The sequence below is a fragment of the Lithobates pipiens genome, unplaced genomic scaffold, assembly GCF_037356315.1.
Source record: "Lithobates pipiens isolate NorthernLeopardFrog02 unplaced genomic scaffold, aLitPip1_a1.2 Scaffold_23, whole genome shotgun sequence".
Taxonomy (NCBI): Eukaryota; Metazoa; Chordata; class Amphibia; order Anura; family Ranidae; genus Lithobates; species Lithobates pipiens.
Window position 1 is genome coordinate 231,999,431 of NW_027507785.1, and position 14,224 is coordinate 232,013,654.

General features: G+C 38.6%; 1 protein-coding gene across 1 annotated transcript in view; it reads right to left on the reverse strand.

The window, feature by feature from the left end:
- Positions 1–14,224, reverse strand: part of EPHX4 (epoxide hydrolase 4) — a 105,698-nt gene that overhangs the window by 13,396 nt on the left and 78,078 nt on the right. The window contains exons 5-6 of the mRNA XM_077452923.1: positions 11,363–11,466; positions 5,568–5,716 (exon numbers count right to left, since the gene is read on the reverse strand). Of these exons, the coding sequence (XP_077309049.1) occupies positions 5,568–5,716; positions 11,363–11,466 (253 nt within the window). The remainder of the gene's footprint in view (positions 1–5,567; positions 5,717–11,362; positions 11,467–14,224) is intronic.

The window sequence follows — 14,224 nt, forward strand, 5'->3', positions numbered from 1 at the left end:
AATCACATATTCAATGTGCACACCACCGTCTGTGTGATGTATATAATATAAATCCAATCCACCAAATATTTATTTTCATGCAAGATTCTCCAGATGAGTACCACCACTATTCATACTGTGCGCTCACCTTCAGAGATTGACCTCGCTGTTGTGCGAGTCCCTATGCTCATTCCACTTTAAGGGGCCTTATTCACCTCCTGTGGATGTCTCCTGCTAATGTCACCAAGTCACCTTGCCTCCAGGATCAGTATAAGTGGCTTTTTGCCTCACATCACCATACAATAGCTCTTCCACTCAAAAAACAGAAAGCTTGCATAGTGCTTTATCCCTTTATCCCTTTATCCCATACGTGCGTCTTAAGAATAAAAGTTTTTTCTGCCATAATAATTAGTGCTCCCATTTTTTGATCATATTTAAATTATATACTACACTATGGAGATTCTATATTTTCTCTCCTATGAGGATTAAATTGGACTCCCTCTTTTTTGGATTGCGTATATGGTGCCTGAGAACCGGAATCACATTTAAAGGTGCAGTACTCCGGTAGGGGCGTATTTCTTGGAGCAATCGTATCGCATATGGATTTGAACATTGGAATCACACAAAGATTGATCTGAAGGTACAGTACTCCTGTCGGGGTGTATCTTTCTGGTGAGTGGGGAACCTTGTGGCGGAGCACACAGTCACCTGGAGAATTTAGTCGCAAGCACGAAAGTCACTTTATTTCTGCTGGATTTGCACAATCGAAGATTCTTTTTGATTTTTCATTTTATTCATTTTTTCACGTGTGGACAGTAATAGACTCTTTTTTGTGGATTTTTTTCTTTTTTTCTGTTTTTATATTTGTTATTTCTATGCACATAATTATATATATATATATATATATATATATATATTTTATTTTTGTCTATGATATATAAGTAGTTTGGCTGATATATATTTCACACATACATACCCAGCTAGGGGTCTTTTTGCATTTTTGCACAATTACATGAGGTTTGGAGTTTCTGTTTATAAATTTTATAGCCATATTGTTTGGTTTTTTCATGAGGCTGCACTTTAACGTGACCATCTGATAGTTTGTAGTTTATTAATGTTGATTAATACAACACATAGGGAATTGTGTGAATTGAATGTAACTCACATCAAGCATTATATGTGGCACTTACCTTTGCACAAAAGTACTTTATAAGATTTTTTGTAGGTCTTTATTCACAATCTATTGAATTTTTATTGCGAGTACTCGATTGCTTTCAACGAATTTATAACGAATAACTTACTGTTTTGAGGTGATATTTGGTTTAGTGAACATAAAGGTGGTCCTCATCTTCAATATTAGGTAGCGCCGGATACCCCACATTTTCTTGAGATTACTAATTATTTTGAAAAACCCTTGCAGGGATTTCTTGGTTGGGGGGCTGAAACCTATATATATATAGATATTTATATGTCTTTTATTCTTCATATTTTTTCTGCTTCCTGTATTACATAAGCGTGGTTGTGCTCAATCTTTTTACTTTGAGGTATTATTGCTTCTTATTAATGCTGGTGCCAGGCCTGACTCTGTATACCTAAGATGGTATTAGACAATGCTGTAGAGACCATGACTATTTTGATTGAGAGATATGGAATGTGTTGGGGTACATGATAATTTTGGGTTCTTTCTATGTATTTGTGGTGTACTTACTCTGGAACGTGTACTGCTTTGTGGTATTTTGTTATGCTTTTCTTTAATAAAACTTTGTTGGAAAAAAAAAAAAGAAGAAGAGCTGAGGCTTACACTGCATCCAAATGGCATTTAGAACTATTGGCAAAAATAGGCAAAATAATAACATCTGAGGTTGGGTGTGTGAACACACATTTCAGTGTAAGCTGCAACACTTGATGTGTTAGTTGAAACTAGTAGGGTTTGCACTTTATTGGCACATGTGATATATATTAACAGATTTGCATTGAATTTTTCACACATATTAAAATATTGTGTGAGGGGGTAGAGCATGAACCACTTAATTACCCTAAGAAGGTACCATCCCTTGGAAGGTAAATATAAAACTACAAAATAGTTTTGGGACTTTCTATGTTCCTTCTAGGGCAGGGATATGCAATTAGCGGACCTCCAGCTGTAGCAAAACTACAAGCCCCATCATGCCTCTGCCTCTGGGTGTCATGCTTGTGGCTGTTTTGCTATGCCTCATGGGTCTTGTAGTTCTGCCACAGCTGGAGGCCCGCTAATTGCATATCCTTGTTCTAGGGTTTAATAACCACTTGACCCACTAGTTATAAAACAATATTTCACATATCTTTATTAAAAACATTATACAATTCTTTAAAAAAAGTTTTTTTTTTTTTTTTTAAACAGAGTAGCAAACTGTAAGTCCAGTATGATGTTGTCCTGGACTTGAAATCCAACTTTTTGTCTATCCAACGTGTTTCGCGTATTTTCCCACTTCGTCAGAGCCTCAGATCTTGTTAAATACTATAGCTATATGCGAAGAAAAAATTTAAATATAAAAAAGTAATGAATATCTAATATTTAACAACAAGTCACATTACATATTGTGTGATATTACAGAAAATACCTGTCATTTACAATTTCTTAAAGACACTATCCATTGCAAAAAATCATAAAAGAAGGTGAGTAACATTTTGCAATATAATTCATAGCCTGGGGAACATCTCCATACCCTCAAAGAAGAAATGCCTCCATCGTATTGGATGATGATATGTATCTGGGTGTTGAAGACATTTCCTATGATATATCTGTATATATATATATATATATATATATATATATATATATATATATATATATATATATATATATATATATATATATAGATACACACACATACACACAGATATATCATAGGAAATGTCTTTAAAGCGGAGGTCCACCCTAAAATGGACCTCCGCTCATCGGAATCCCCCCCCTCCTGCGCCACAATCGGCACCTTTCAGGGGGGAGGGGGGTGCAGTTACCTGGATAATCCAGGTAACTGCACCCACTTCCGGGCTAGCTCTCTGCGGAAAGGGGCGTACGTTACGCCCCTTTCCGCAAGCGCCCGTCCCCTTCAGCAAGTGCCCCGCTGCCTGCTGGGAAACACACAGCTCCCAGAGGCAGCGGGGACCGTCCGGATTGCGCCGCGCGGCTCGCGCATGCGCAGTAGGGAACCGGGAAAAGAAGCCGAAAGGCTCCATTTCCTGATTCCCATACCCAAGATGGCGGCGGCACGAGCGAGCGATCGGCTTCGGGTGCCGACATCGCGGGCGCGCTGGACAGGTAAGTGTCACTATTTAAAAGTCAGCAGCTGCAGTATTTGTAGCTGCTGGCTTTTAAAAAAAAAAAAAAAAACGCGGAGTCCCGGTGAACTCCCGCTTTAACTCTTCCCCTGTAGGACTCCTAGCACTCCCTCTAGTGGTATAAGTTGACATAAAGTCTGAATCTAGGGCATACATATTTTCCATCCTGGATGCAACCAGGTGATTTTACCTGCCTGCTGTCACTAATATATATATATATCACAGTGTAGTAATTATATGTATTAATAAACAAAATGACCTGCGACCGATCATTTGCTTATTCTGAGAAGTATGGCTTCACGCCTCTTTCTCAATATTGGTGTATGTGGTTCATGTCCCAGAATGAATGTGGCTACTATGCATGCACCAATACCCAATGCGCATCTTCATGGGCTCCGCTAAAGCAACGAATCGGGCAGCAGCGAGGAGAAGGTTATAAACAACGTAACGAAAACATCTCATGACACAGCAACCAGTTTCCTACCCAGATACATATCATCGTCCAATACGATGTGGGCATTTCTTCTTTGAGGATTTGGCGATATTCCCCACGGGCCCCAAGGCTATCTATGACCAACCATGAGGTAATATTATACAGGTGATTTCTCCCATATATGCTTTTTTCTTATGTAAAAATGAATTATATTGCAAAATGTTACTCATCTTCTTTTTTGATTTTTCGCAATGGATAGGTATTTTCTGTAATATCACACAATATGTAATGTGACTTTTTGATATATATTAAATATAAACTTCTTCTTTATACTTGAATTTTTTCTTTATCTATAGCTATAATATTTAACAAGATCTGAGGCCCTGACGAAGCGGGTTAATCCACAAAACGTGTTCGCTAGACAAAAAAAATTGGATTTCAAGTCCAGGACAACATCATACTGAACAAACAATTTGCTAATCGGTTTTGTAAAAAACAAACTTTTTTTTTAAAGAATTGTATAATGTTTTGATTAAAGATATGTGTTTTTTTTATAACTAGTGGTTCAAGTGGTTATTAAACCCAAGAAGGTACATGGAAAGTCCAAAAACAATTTTGTAGTTTTATTCACACATATTAGTTAAACCCCAGCTTATTTTATTTCTGAAACTGACACTTCTGGGATTTTCCCCTCCTGTGTCCCCTGTAGTGCTCAATGTGTTTTCAAGTTAACCTCCACATCATTACAGGATACAAATAGCTCAACTGATTTATAGATCTTATGATAATGATAACCTGTTTCACCCTTTCAAAATTCAATTATGTCATCCAAGCAAAAAGGTGGAGTAAGCTTTGCTAGGAGGTAAGACAGAGGTTAGGCTGAAGTAACACAGTGTGATGCAGATGGAATGTCTCAAATTTACATATACAGCCTATACTCTTAGCTGTGGGCCCGGGAAACAGAACAGAAAGAAAAAACAATCCTTTTTATTTTAATTAAAAGCAAATTGGGCAATTTCTTAAAGGAGAAGTATAGCCAAAGCTTGTTTGGCTGTACGTTTCCTGTAGATCACAGGAGTGCAGTTCGTTTTGCACTCCTTTGACCTGTTTTCAGGCTGACATCACAGAGCCGATGCTTGTGAAAGATCACAACCATATGGTCGAGATCCACCCACATGCCTGGACTGGCACCCGACTCAGCCACTCCCACCCCCTCAACAGCCCAGCACTCCAGTGAGCTAGGAGGACAGAACAGAGAGACACTGACCAGTCAGTCATCAACTTTCTGCTTATGGAGGTGTGAGAACCGAGCCATCGGCAGTGTTTGATCGCTCGCTTCTCAGTCTTAGAGCCAACGGGGGACAGATGCAGCATCGAACTGATGCTGCATCCACCTAGGCAAGTATGATTTAAGAAAAAACAAATCCTATACTTCTCTTTTAACTTCCATTAGGTTGACTATTTAATGGGTTTTTTCATAAATCACAGATCCTCCTAAAGGTAAAGAAGATGTCTACGAGTAAAGAACATGATAGCTTGAACTATGGTACTTAATACTAGTAGTGGCACTTGACTTTACATCAATAAAATGCTGACAGAGGGGGGCTGCATATGTTAGGCTAAGCACTTATTAGTGCATATGTTAGGCTAAGCACTCATTAGTTACAATATTAAGCTCACGTGTAAGTGTATATGTTAGTCAAAAAGGGTAATCAGATCCTTTAGAGCCACACAACAGGCAGAGAAAGGATGTATGGCCTTATGTTCCATTTTATGATTTCATACTAATAATAACTAGATAGAAAGAGAAAATGATATTTCCTGCATATATTACCTGAATATATTTCGATAATGGTTTAAAGGGCCACTTAGGGCTCCTGGTTGTGAAAATATATAAAGGTAAGCTTCCATATCTTCCTCTGTGAACCTGCAACTTTGTTTCCTGATGCCAGTTTCATCACTCGTGAAAAGATCTTTAAGGATCTAGAAAAAAAGTCAAAATACAGACACAATATCAAGTCGCAAACAGATACACAAAAAACAGACAACCTCTTTGTAAATATACTGTACATGTATATATCTACTGTATATATTCAATGCTATGTATCAATTACTTTATATGGGGAATCTATACCTTTCAAGGTTTAGTTCACCTTTACCAAAAACTGCCTTTTTTAGGTAAGGTATCTGTACGTAAAAACAAATTGCAGCTTTGAATAAAGTTGGATGGTGCCCTTGTTATAGGTGTAGGCCGTTTGTGTACTTCCTGAAACCTGGCCAAAAAACTTCTAGAAATTGCATCATCCTGTCCTGCCCTGTTGCCAAGGCATTCCTAGGACATTTCCAGCTACTACTGCTCTCCCCACTATCCCAGGAGCAATGTGGGTAAGAGGATGTGTGCTAAGGGGCCCTTTGTAAGGGTAGAGGACTTGTGCTAGAAGGGGGTTGGTTTTTAAAATATAACCCCTCCCACTCCACCTTCTAGCACATGTCCTCTCCCTACCCAAAGTGTCCCCTAGCCCAGATTCATGGGACACCTGGATTTTGTTCAAATCTTGAGAAGTTCCAACCAAAACTGGGACAGCTGGAAGGTATGGATTCATACTATAAGGGGGTGAGGATTTGTGTTTGGAGGTTGTACTGAGAGAGGGAACTTTGGTGGGAGAATTTGTGATAGAACTGGGGAGAGGACTTGTGCTGGTGTGGGGGATTTGGAGGAGGAAGGATTTGTGCCGGGATGGAGGTATGTTGTGCTGGGAAGAAGGATTTGGGGGTCTAAAAGGATTTGTTCTGGATTGGATTAATTCCAAGCATGGGGGAGGTTGTGCTGGAAGTGGGAATTTTGGGGGGGGGGAAATCTGTGCTAGAAGTGGGGAGAGGATTTTTGTTGGGGGGGGGGGAGAATTCGGAGGGGGGAATTGTGCTGTTTTTCTTTGAAGAGGCAGAAGAAGGGTTTGTGCTGGGATTGGGGGTGGTAGTAGATTTGTATGATTTGTACTAGAAGTGAGGAGAAGATTTGTGCTGGAAGGGTGAGTTGGGAAGGGTGGAGGATGACTTGTTATGTGGAAGGGGGAGGAAGATTTTTGTTGGGAAGGGGGATTGTGGGGGAGGATTTGTTCTGGGAGAGAGAAAGAGGATTTATGCTGGTGGGGGAGGGGAAAGGGGGGGCATTGAATGTGTAGATTATTTTATTTTTTTAGGGAGTGGGGATTTTTGCTGGAAGGGTAAAGTAGGAGAGGGTATTGCCTGCGGGGGGCAATTTTGCACTCCCTTTATTCCTACACTGTGCATTACACATCCTGACTTTTGCACTCTTTTTGTTTTGTACTCTTGACCTCTACTATGCATTACACCCTTCTGTTCCCTGTGTTCTGTCCATAACACTCCTGTCCCCTGCATTCTATCCATTACATACTCTTGACCCCTGCATTCTCTGTATAACACTCATATGCCCTGCATTCAGTGCATTACACACTCCCATCCCCAGCATTCTGTGAATTACCTATTCCTGGACCCTGCTCTCTGTGCGTCATGTACTACTGAGCCCAGTACTGACCACTGTGTGTTAAATACTCCTGATCTTTGAACACTGAACTGCATTACATACCTTGAAAACCTGCACTTTGCATTATGTATCCTAAACCCGACACTGACTGCAGAACTCTGTGCATTGCACACCACCAACCCCTGTACCCTGTCTTGCAGACTCCTGCACTATATACACAATACTAAACATTATATACTTCCCACCAAATTGTTCATTGCCTTAACAGTTGCTGGTTGCTATGCAGTCCATTAGGCTCAGACAAAGTGTTAGCTCTCTCTATATTTTCAGTGTGTGCAAAACCATATGAAATAGAAGCTTTTTTCAATGGCTTTACTGAAGTATGTATGTGTCTGTGAGACTCTTGCTTGTGGCACAGAAATCAAAGTTTCTTTCATAGGTACAAGTGAGCCTGGGTTTTGTCTAACCATGCCCTTAAGGCCCTCCCACTGTTAACAGTTTGATCACACTCACTGTTTGCCACAGAACATTATGCGTGCCAAAGCTCACTGCCTCCCTGAAGTGTCCCTCATTCTGAGGTTCAGAAGTTGGAAGGTATGCATTAGGCAATAAGTGATGCCCCATCAAACCCTAAGGTAAGACTAATAAATAAACTGTTAACATACCAGTCAGCTGGAGCTTAGAACTTATTTTATCTAAGTTTAACAGCTCATCTATTTTGTTTCTAAGGCTAGCCATACGTGGCTCGAATTTCAGCCGATTTCTATGAATCAGACAAAATTCAAGCCGTGGTGGCTCTGCTGACACCCTCTAGCTCAACAAACTTCAGTTGGGAAATCAAAGGTACCCATAAAAAAAAAGGCAGCCAAACAGTGCACCCCATCTGTCAAAATACAATAGCCAGAAGCAGGAGATTTCTCCATCCACACTGTTTATTGTGGCTGGGGTAATCTTCAGACCATTGGGCTGAATGAGAGAAATCTTTACATGTATGGCCAGCTTTAGGGTAAAGTCTAAGCAGCGTAAAAAGCAAACATCATGTTTAAAGCTGAAGTCTAGGTATGAATACAAGGTGTTCTCTGAGTGGGGTAGAGAGGTAAGAAGAAATCATAATCTTCAGCTCCCCCAATCAGAGAACGCCTTGTATTTATAAAAAATATACAAAACACTCTGTGAATGGCCACAGTGCCAAGCAAGCAACCACCTGTACTCACTATGCGTAAGCAAAGCCGCACGACACAGGACCTGGAAGAATGTAGGATCACTGCAGTAGTTGCAACTACTACAGTGATGTCACCTCTCACAGCAGTCCCTCAGGTAAGGGATATGCATACTTACATTGGTCCAAGTAGGACTAATATAACTATGCAATAAAGATCATACCTAGACTTCAGCATTAATCATGAAAATAGGGCTGTGTTTTGGATTCCAAATAGATCCTTTACCAAGTCTAGTCCGTTATATAAATTTAAAATACACCATACACCCAGGTATGAAAAGGTGAAAGAGAAAACCAACAAGTCATTAATAGGCTCAAAAGAGTGGACCCAGCTTTTGCATTGATTGTTGCTAGTCCTCAAAAAATAATATAAAGAGAAAGGGCCTGATCGAAAAAAGTAATTAGATAAAATCAAAACTGGGTTGTCTTCAAATAAAAACGTAACAAAATTTAGGTTAAACTCTAGGCAAAACATTTTTCTACTTCTGAATACAGTGTATAATGCTTATAACCTCTGTCAGACTTTTATTGCGATTTCTATCCCCATGGGGAAATTTCCGCAAACTTATAGGGGTTGATTTACTAAAAGCAAATAGACTTTTCACTTTGCAAGTGACCTTGCACCCTGCATGGGAATTTTCTTCACAACTCAGAGCTTAGTAAATGAGTTAAAGCTCTGTAGACTTCCCTTATCCAATCACGTACAAGAAAATTGCCTTTTTGTTTTATTTTCCTTGCATGCAATTGGATATTCTTTACAAATTAAAATTTCACCACATTCACTAAGCTCTAAACTCTCATGCAAAGTGCAACTTCTCTTGCAAAGTAAACAGCATATTTGCCTTTAATAAATCAATCTCATGGACTTTAAACTTGATAAAACATATATTCGGGATCCAAAACATTGATTCATGTTCATGATAGAATAAAAGATCTGTTTTGTCTGCATAAACAAAGCTCTTAGTACCAACTTACCTTCAATGCTGAATTCTAAAAACTGTGTTCTAGGAAAATACTGTCAGGCTTAAGAAGAGCTTTTTAAAGAAATATTAGGACACCAGCAGAACACTTTCAAAATGTGCTTTCTTTCTTAAAAGAAATTTAGTTAATTCATTATAAGCAATTGTCCACCTAGCCAAATACTCCACTCCCAGTCTACATACTGCCTAACACAATGTTGCAATCAGAGTTTATGAGTACAGACAGAAAATATATAAAATATATATGTTTCAAATCAGGATTCTCCATTTTAAATAGGCTTAATAGACAAACAAAATAAAAATTCGAAACACATTTGGAAAGCAGCTGCAATTACATGAGGTTATATTTTTCAGCATTTAAAGAGGGTGGTCCACTTTAGGACAACCTATCCTTAACCCAAAAAAGCCCCATGTGCACACTTTAGAAGGAAATACCTCCTTTTCTATACCGATGACTAACAATATGCCCCATTTTGTGCTGAAGCACCAAAATCATCAGTACTTCCATAAAGGTACCCAGATATAGAGGATTCTAATAGCTACATGTGGAATAATCAGGCCATAAGATGGCACGTGAATTAGAACTCAAGGCAAAACATTTTTATCCCATTTGTGATAGAGTAAGGGAGGGTTAAAACCTCAGTCAGTATTCTTTTTCCAAAGTAAAAGGAGATCCCTTGACAGTGAGATCCCAAGTTGCCACTAGGGTCAAAGCTGTCTCCACTGGAAGATTTCCCTCTATCCCTGTTCTGGTGACCATCCAAAATTGTGGGTTTTCTTTCACTTTTAGTGATAAAGGTAAACAAAACAAATAAGCCGAATCTCCCCAATGGAGACAGACATCAGTAAAAAAAACTGTCAGGCATTCTAATCCTTCTCCACTCTATTCAAAACCAAAAAAAGGTTTTGAATAGTATATACTTTAAACAACAGAGAAAACCAATCTGATCAATATCCTAACCATGGGATGCTAATTTGAAACGGGATTTTATTGGTATATACTGTATACATTTAAAATCACTGCACAGTTGTATTATAATCCTATGGTTCTTCCTTGTAAGGGTACCATATCCTTAATAAAAAATGAGATGAAGAACTGCTTTATTAGAAAATTTTACATACCCTAGAGCTAAATGTCAAGCACTGAAAGTAATTTGGAAGTTTAGGCACAGGGACACAGATTAAGGAAGGATCTCCAAAAGTTACAACCCCCTTTCACTTTTCAGCAAGACAGCTTTCCAAAGGCAGAAATAATGAGACATGAGCAAATCTTCCATTTCTCTATCATTCATTGAGGAACACTTCTAAAGAGTAAGCAATTTAGGCTTCAAGTTTTTTACTTTAACCTGTTAACAGTTCCAAAGTCAAAAGTTAGCATTCCACCGATCCTAGACTTGAAGGCTCTCAACACCTTTATTTGTCCTCAGAAGTTCAGGATTGCGTGTATTTGGTCAGTTACTGCCTCCCTCCATCAGGGGAGCCAATAAATGACTGAATAGACTCTATCCAGTATTTTTTAAGACGAATGAAGGTTTTGAGAGCCTTCAAGTCAAATGGGTCAAATGTCACCTTTTGGATTTGGACCCGAATACAGGTTGGGGTAAAAATCTTAAAACCTAGGTTGCTTATTTTAAAGTTGTGTTCCTCAATGGACTTTGAGAAAAGGACTTTACAGTGAGTACAAAATCCCCATGTTTCCGTGTGATCACAAACAATTCACCATGAAACTGTAAAATAAAAGTAATGTAAAGGGGTTGTTATAATGGCCACATCATGCCCAAAGCACATTGCGTATAACTTAAGTGAGCTGTAAAATGGATATGGAATGCTGATTCTTTTTTACATTTTTTTTTTTTTGTTAGACTGATTTAAGTGTGATAACTTTGATAATGACATCTGTAATGTAACAGTCTAGGTCAGCTCACCTTGTAATCATTTACAGTATACATGAGTTCGGGGAACCAAGGCATTTGGAAAAAGAAGTAGTAACCAGATTTAATCAATTGTGAAGGGTGTTGTAGAATATATTCTGAAACAAAAATGCCCATGAATTATTTTCTAAACCACTACTGAAAACGTTATTTCAAAATATAAAAACTGGGTGGAAGAATATTATTTATGAAGGGTAGGGCCAAGATAATGTATCAAACAACAAAACAATGTTAAGGCATTATGAAGATGTTGGACTATTAAAACTTCAATATACAGTACAGCAAGGTTCCCTTCTCATTCAGCACTCAGAACACAAAAACCTTTAGAAAAAGGGATCTTTTATACTCATAGAATTAATAGTATGTGTAAGGTGACTGTTTTATATGCATGGACTGCATTCAATACAAAGACTCTAATTACAACCCAGTTTTTAACTACACATGGATTTTACAGTCTTTCTCAGTAAATGGTGATCAAGATACTGAAATATTTTCGGTAAAAAATATACAATATATATATATGTATATATATATATATATATATATATATATATATATATATATATATATATATATATATATATATATCTCAATTAAGTAACTGTATTCTCATTTGAGAAAATGTAATATACACCTGTTTAAAAATGTTGATACCGGTAATTTGTAATTAAATAATTTCTAATAAATTAACTTTTTTTCCATGAAGACAATTTGAATTATGTTTTCATTTTTCCCACCATCAGACCTATTAATTAAACCAATGCAATGACAAAGTACAAAATACAAAGTGGATAATCTGTCTGGTTACAGTTGTTTACTGCTCTTTGTTCATAATTAATGTTCTTTGCATAGAGTAACTGAATAGCCTGCCTATCGATACATATTACTGATATTCGTCCAGCTTGGGAACATTAGTATTATCCATCGCTTTTCTAGTGTCTCATTTACATCCATGAGATGTTCAGCATGCATTGACAATACCTATCGGCACATGATCCATCTATGAACACCAAATTAATTTCACACCAACCAAGCAAGTCAAACTCCAGAATTCTACAGATAGGCACATTCTGACCTCATGAGCCATGACATTCAATAATTAACCTTACTCTGACCGCTGTCAGCAACTCACTGGCCTTATATTAATCACACCACAAATATGTTAAATTGTACCCACAGATCTAATTGTTTCAGTCTGTTTTCATCTATGCCCAGAGACGGTAAAATAAAGGGGGGATAAGCTGTCAAATTATCACTTTCAAATGCAATTTGCCATAGCCTCTCACAGGAGGCTCAGCAGCAGTGGGAGCCATTGGCTTCTGCTTCTGTCAATCAAACCCTGTGAGGATAGAGCAGGGGGCGGGGCTGAGAAGCACTATGTGTGTCAATAGATGCACACAATGAAGCCCGGAATCGAGTCTTCACTAGTGCCCCCTTAGCAAGTGGCTTATTATAACAGCACTCAGAAGGAAGGTGGAGCCAAAATCATTGCACAAAGCAAGAAAATATGTGTTTATGTGTGTATGTATACCTTTAGAATCACCTTAAATCAAATATATAAAAGCTAAAACTACATATTAGTATCAACATGTTTACTTGCATTTCCTTTTCAGCTAGAAGGCACAGTTTATCTGCTAATCTGGGAGCTGAATCTTCCTTGCTCTCATGGCTTCATATAATCAATACTTACAATATTATATGAGAAAAGAAAGAAAGCGCATTTCAGCTCGAGGTTAGTGCAATTTCGTCTGCATGACAAATACATACTAGAGAAAAACAGCCAGCACAAACATCAGCCACTGATTAGAGATCAGGAAATGAATGCTTGTACTTCACTTATACTGAACCAAAAGAAAACATTTATTATATTGCAGGTTGTCAATTCTTACATGGGATGGATGCATTCATTTTGTTTGTAGGCTTTCTTTCTTCTATTTTCATCTGGTGATCAAGCCAGCAAGTCTGATTTTATTCAAAAGCACAAGCTCTCCAGCAGAATGTATCAGTTTATATGGATGAGACAAAATACTTAACACTAGCGGGGGCTAAAATTATCAGCTTTTATTTATCCATTGTACAACCTCTATCTATTTTGCCTGCACATGATTCGATGATGTAAGTCAGCAGAGTTTCCCCTTAGTTAATAAGCTCTAGAGCAATTGCACTTGCAAAGTACACAGTCTATTTGTCTTTAGTAAATCCATGACACTTGCCCTTGTAAATGAATTGCATCTAAGATCTTTGCAACGGCTGCAAATCCCTAATGTATCCAATTCCAAAACTTTTGTAGCACCCACCACAGAGAGCCAGTGTTTGTATTTGAGTCTCTCCTAAATGTCTTCAACAGCAGTACACTGGGTAGGACAGTTTGAACACTGGACAGCAGGATAGCTGGAACACTGGACACTACAAATGGCAGAGTACTTTAAACCAGAAGTTCCTTAAAGGGGTTGTAAAGTCAGAAGTTTTTTTTATCTTAATGCATTCTATGCATTAAGATTAAAAGCCTTCTGTGTGCAGCAGCCTCTATAATACTTATCTGAGCCCATCTCTATCCAGCGATGTCCACAAGTTCCTCGGCCATCTAGGACTCTCCCTTCTGATTGGCTGAGACCCAACAGTGGTGCCATTAGCTCCTGCTACCTTCAATCAAGCTCAGTTGGCTATTCAGGAGAGAGAGGGGATGGGGTCAAAACGGAGCTCTGTGTCTGATTGGATACACAGAGCTACAGCTGGGCTCAGTTGTCCCCATAGCAAGCTGGCTGCTGTGGGGGCACTCAACAGGCGGATGGGGCCAGGAGCTCCAGCCAGGGACCCGAGAAGAGGAGGATCTGGGCTGCCCCTTGCAAAGCCAAC